At 37.3% G+C, this 2,500-nt stretch overlaps 1 protein-coding gene across 3 annotated transcripts in view; it reads right to left on the reverse strand.

The window, feature by feature from the left end:
• The window catches only part of tyw1 (tRNA-yW synthesizing protein 1 homolog (S. cerevisiae)), a 101,897-nt gene that overhangs the window by 88,233 nt on the left and 11,164 nt on the right, over positions 1-2,500 (reverse strand). For all 3 annotated transcript variants that reach the window (XM_061877641.1, XM_061877640.1, XM_061877642.1), the window contains exon 6: positions 1,635-1,907. In XM_061877641.1, the coding sequence (XP_061733625.1) occupies positions 1,635-1,907 (273 nt within the window). The remainder of the gene's footprint in view (positions 1-1,634; positions 1,908-2,500) is intronic.

Raw genomic sequence — 2,500 nt, forward strand, 5'->3', positions numbered from 1 at the left:
TCGTGAATAAATACTAAAAACAATACTATGGCTAAAAGTACACAGATTAGACATGTAGCAGATAAAAGACACACTGCTAGAGATGAAACACAAATTGTAGCAAATTGTTACAAAATGTAGTCATCTCACTTGCATTAGTTTACGTTACGTGGGCAGTTGGACTCCGCCAATATGTGGCATCAAGCCAAGCAGCTGTGTATGCATCTACATATCTATATGGGCACAACAGGGGAGCTATTTAACTTTATTACTTGTTGATCAAACTGCTTGTTATTTAATTATTTAGCTAAGTTTGAAGCAAAGGTGGTTATACTAATCATGCCACCTTTGGCTAGGCATGTTTTAAAGACGCTCTTGCAGCGTGATACTTCCGTGTTTAAAGCATACCTTGATCGATAGTTTTTAAGGCCAAATACTTTCATACTGCTCTTCATGCACCCTCTTTATTAACGAGTAGAAGTGCCTTTTTTTGCCATGTTTCCTCTACTCACTGTTTCTGCATGTGCGCTGTGTGTGTGTGCTGACACAATAAACATGCTACGTACTAAAGATGTATGTCACCGCTGCACGGCAGCATGCGGATGAAAGACAATACCAATATATTTTTTTAAGGCAGTATAGTACCGTTTTGAAGAGATCAGTACCGGTATACCGAACAACCCTAGTTTGAACTATATGATTGTATTAGAAATGGTAACAGCGGAGCATGCACCTGCATGTACGAGCCAGTCTGCCCCACAAACAGAGGATAGCGAAAAAAGAAGGAGCTTAAAGGCTATAATGTCGGACTCGACAGAGTTTGAACAGTATGAATTGAGTTTTAGTGTTGTCTTCCTTAAAATTTGATTATTTTGAATATGATTCATTGATACAATTTTTTTTAAAAGACCCCAAATTTGGAAACAATGCATTTTATTGTCAGAATGTCATCCAGGAAATTATTTTTAAATGTTTTACCTGAATGTCAAACTTTTATTTTATTAACAGCTTGATCTAAAGTCCCCTCTTGGGGGATTGGAAAAAACATCACAGTGTGGGCAAATTCCAAATAAATTGTTTGGAGGAAGTATGAAAAAGAGCAAGATTGTTTTATAGATATCTTTGCCACGGTTTTATTTTATATTTTCTGGACTTTTGCAGGTCCCAAATACAAGAAAACTGGTACCATCGTTAAGAAAAGTTAGTTTTGCATAATAGGTCCCCTTCAACGGTTTTAATAATTAAATATATACAAATGCAAACTGCTGGTAAGAAATACTCTAATAAACCAAAAAAATAAATAATATTTGACTAGGTTGGTTTTAAGGAAAGTGTAACAGTAAGAGTTTGAACAGTATGAATTATTATTGAATTTTAGTAGTGTTGTCTTCCTTATAATTACATTATTTTCAATTTGATTCATTAATAAAACATTTAATAAAGACCCCGAATTTAGAAACAATGCAATTTATTGTCAGAATGTCATCCAGGAGCATTTTTCAAAATGTTTTACCTGAATGTCGGACTTTTATTTTATCAACAGTCTGATCTAAATTCCCCTCTAGGTTTATTTTATACACTTCTTGTCACTCACTGTACAGTAATCCGATTACACTCGTACATGTGCATGCTTTAGGATTTCAACCATTCCTTACCTCGGAGCAGCTATTGACCAGACTGGCGTTCTCCTCGACGTCCTCCCCCTGTCCCTGCGTGGTCACACAGGAAGTATTGCTCTTCCCACAGCAGTTCTTTGTCTCGTCCTCACACAGATCCTGCAATCGGTTCATGAACTTGACCTTCCAGGCCAGGAAGTCAGCCTGGACGCTGCCGTTGACACTCTTCACCACGTTGGAGTCGCCTTCGCCCCTGGTCATGATGCGCGCGCCACTCAGCATCCACAGCCACTTGTCCAGGTGTTTGCCCACCTGCACACACAGTTTAATGTTGGCTAAGTTATTAATATATAACTACAGTGGATCCCAGCTTAGTCACGATCGCTGCATATTTTTAAAAATGTGTTTTTGTTGGCAACCCTTCCAATTCATGCCTTTTCTCTCCAAAGAGGCGTTTTGCGGTAGAAAAATCTTCTCATTCACACCAAGTAGGTAATAATAGAAATGTACAGCATAATAATACAGTACAATGTTTCCCACTGGCATTGGGTTTCTGGGTGGGAGGTAGTTTGATTGCATCATAATCTAATTTACATAGTTGGCCATTAAAAGTGAACGAAAAACATGACAGGCAGAAGAAATAGTTTTCAAATGGAATTATGGCATTTTTGTGGGTTTATGTGACGTACTATAAAGCTAAGAGCGGAAGTTCTAAACCTTTTTTACCTCAGGGCACAACTTTTCCACTATAGAGGAGCCTGCAGGTTGCCACTAAACTATTAACATTGAATTACTAATCCTACTCAAGAATTTAATCATATTCAATAATTATATGTAGCCTCCATAAAGTTTAACAGGATACAACTTCAAATGGTATGTTATGAAAGCAAATATTATTATCAAGG

Source organism: Nerophis ophidion, linkage group LG18, assembly GCF_033978795.1.
Source record: "Nerophis ophidion isolate RoL-2023_Sa linkage group LG18, RoL_Noph_v1.0, whole genome shotgun sequence".
NCBI lineage: Eukaryota > Metazoa > Chordata > Actinopteri > Syngnathiformes > Syngnathidae > Nerophis > Nerophis ophidion.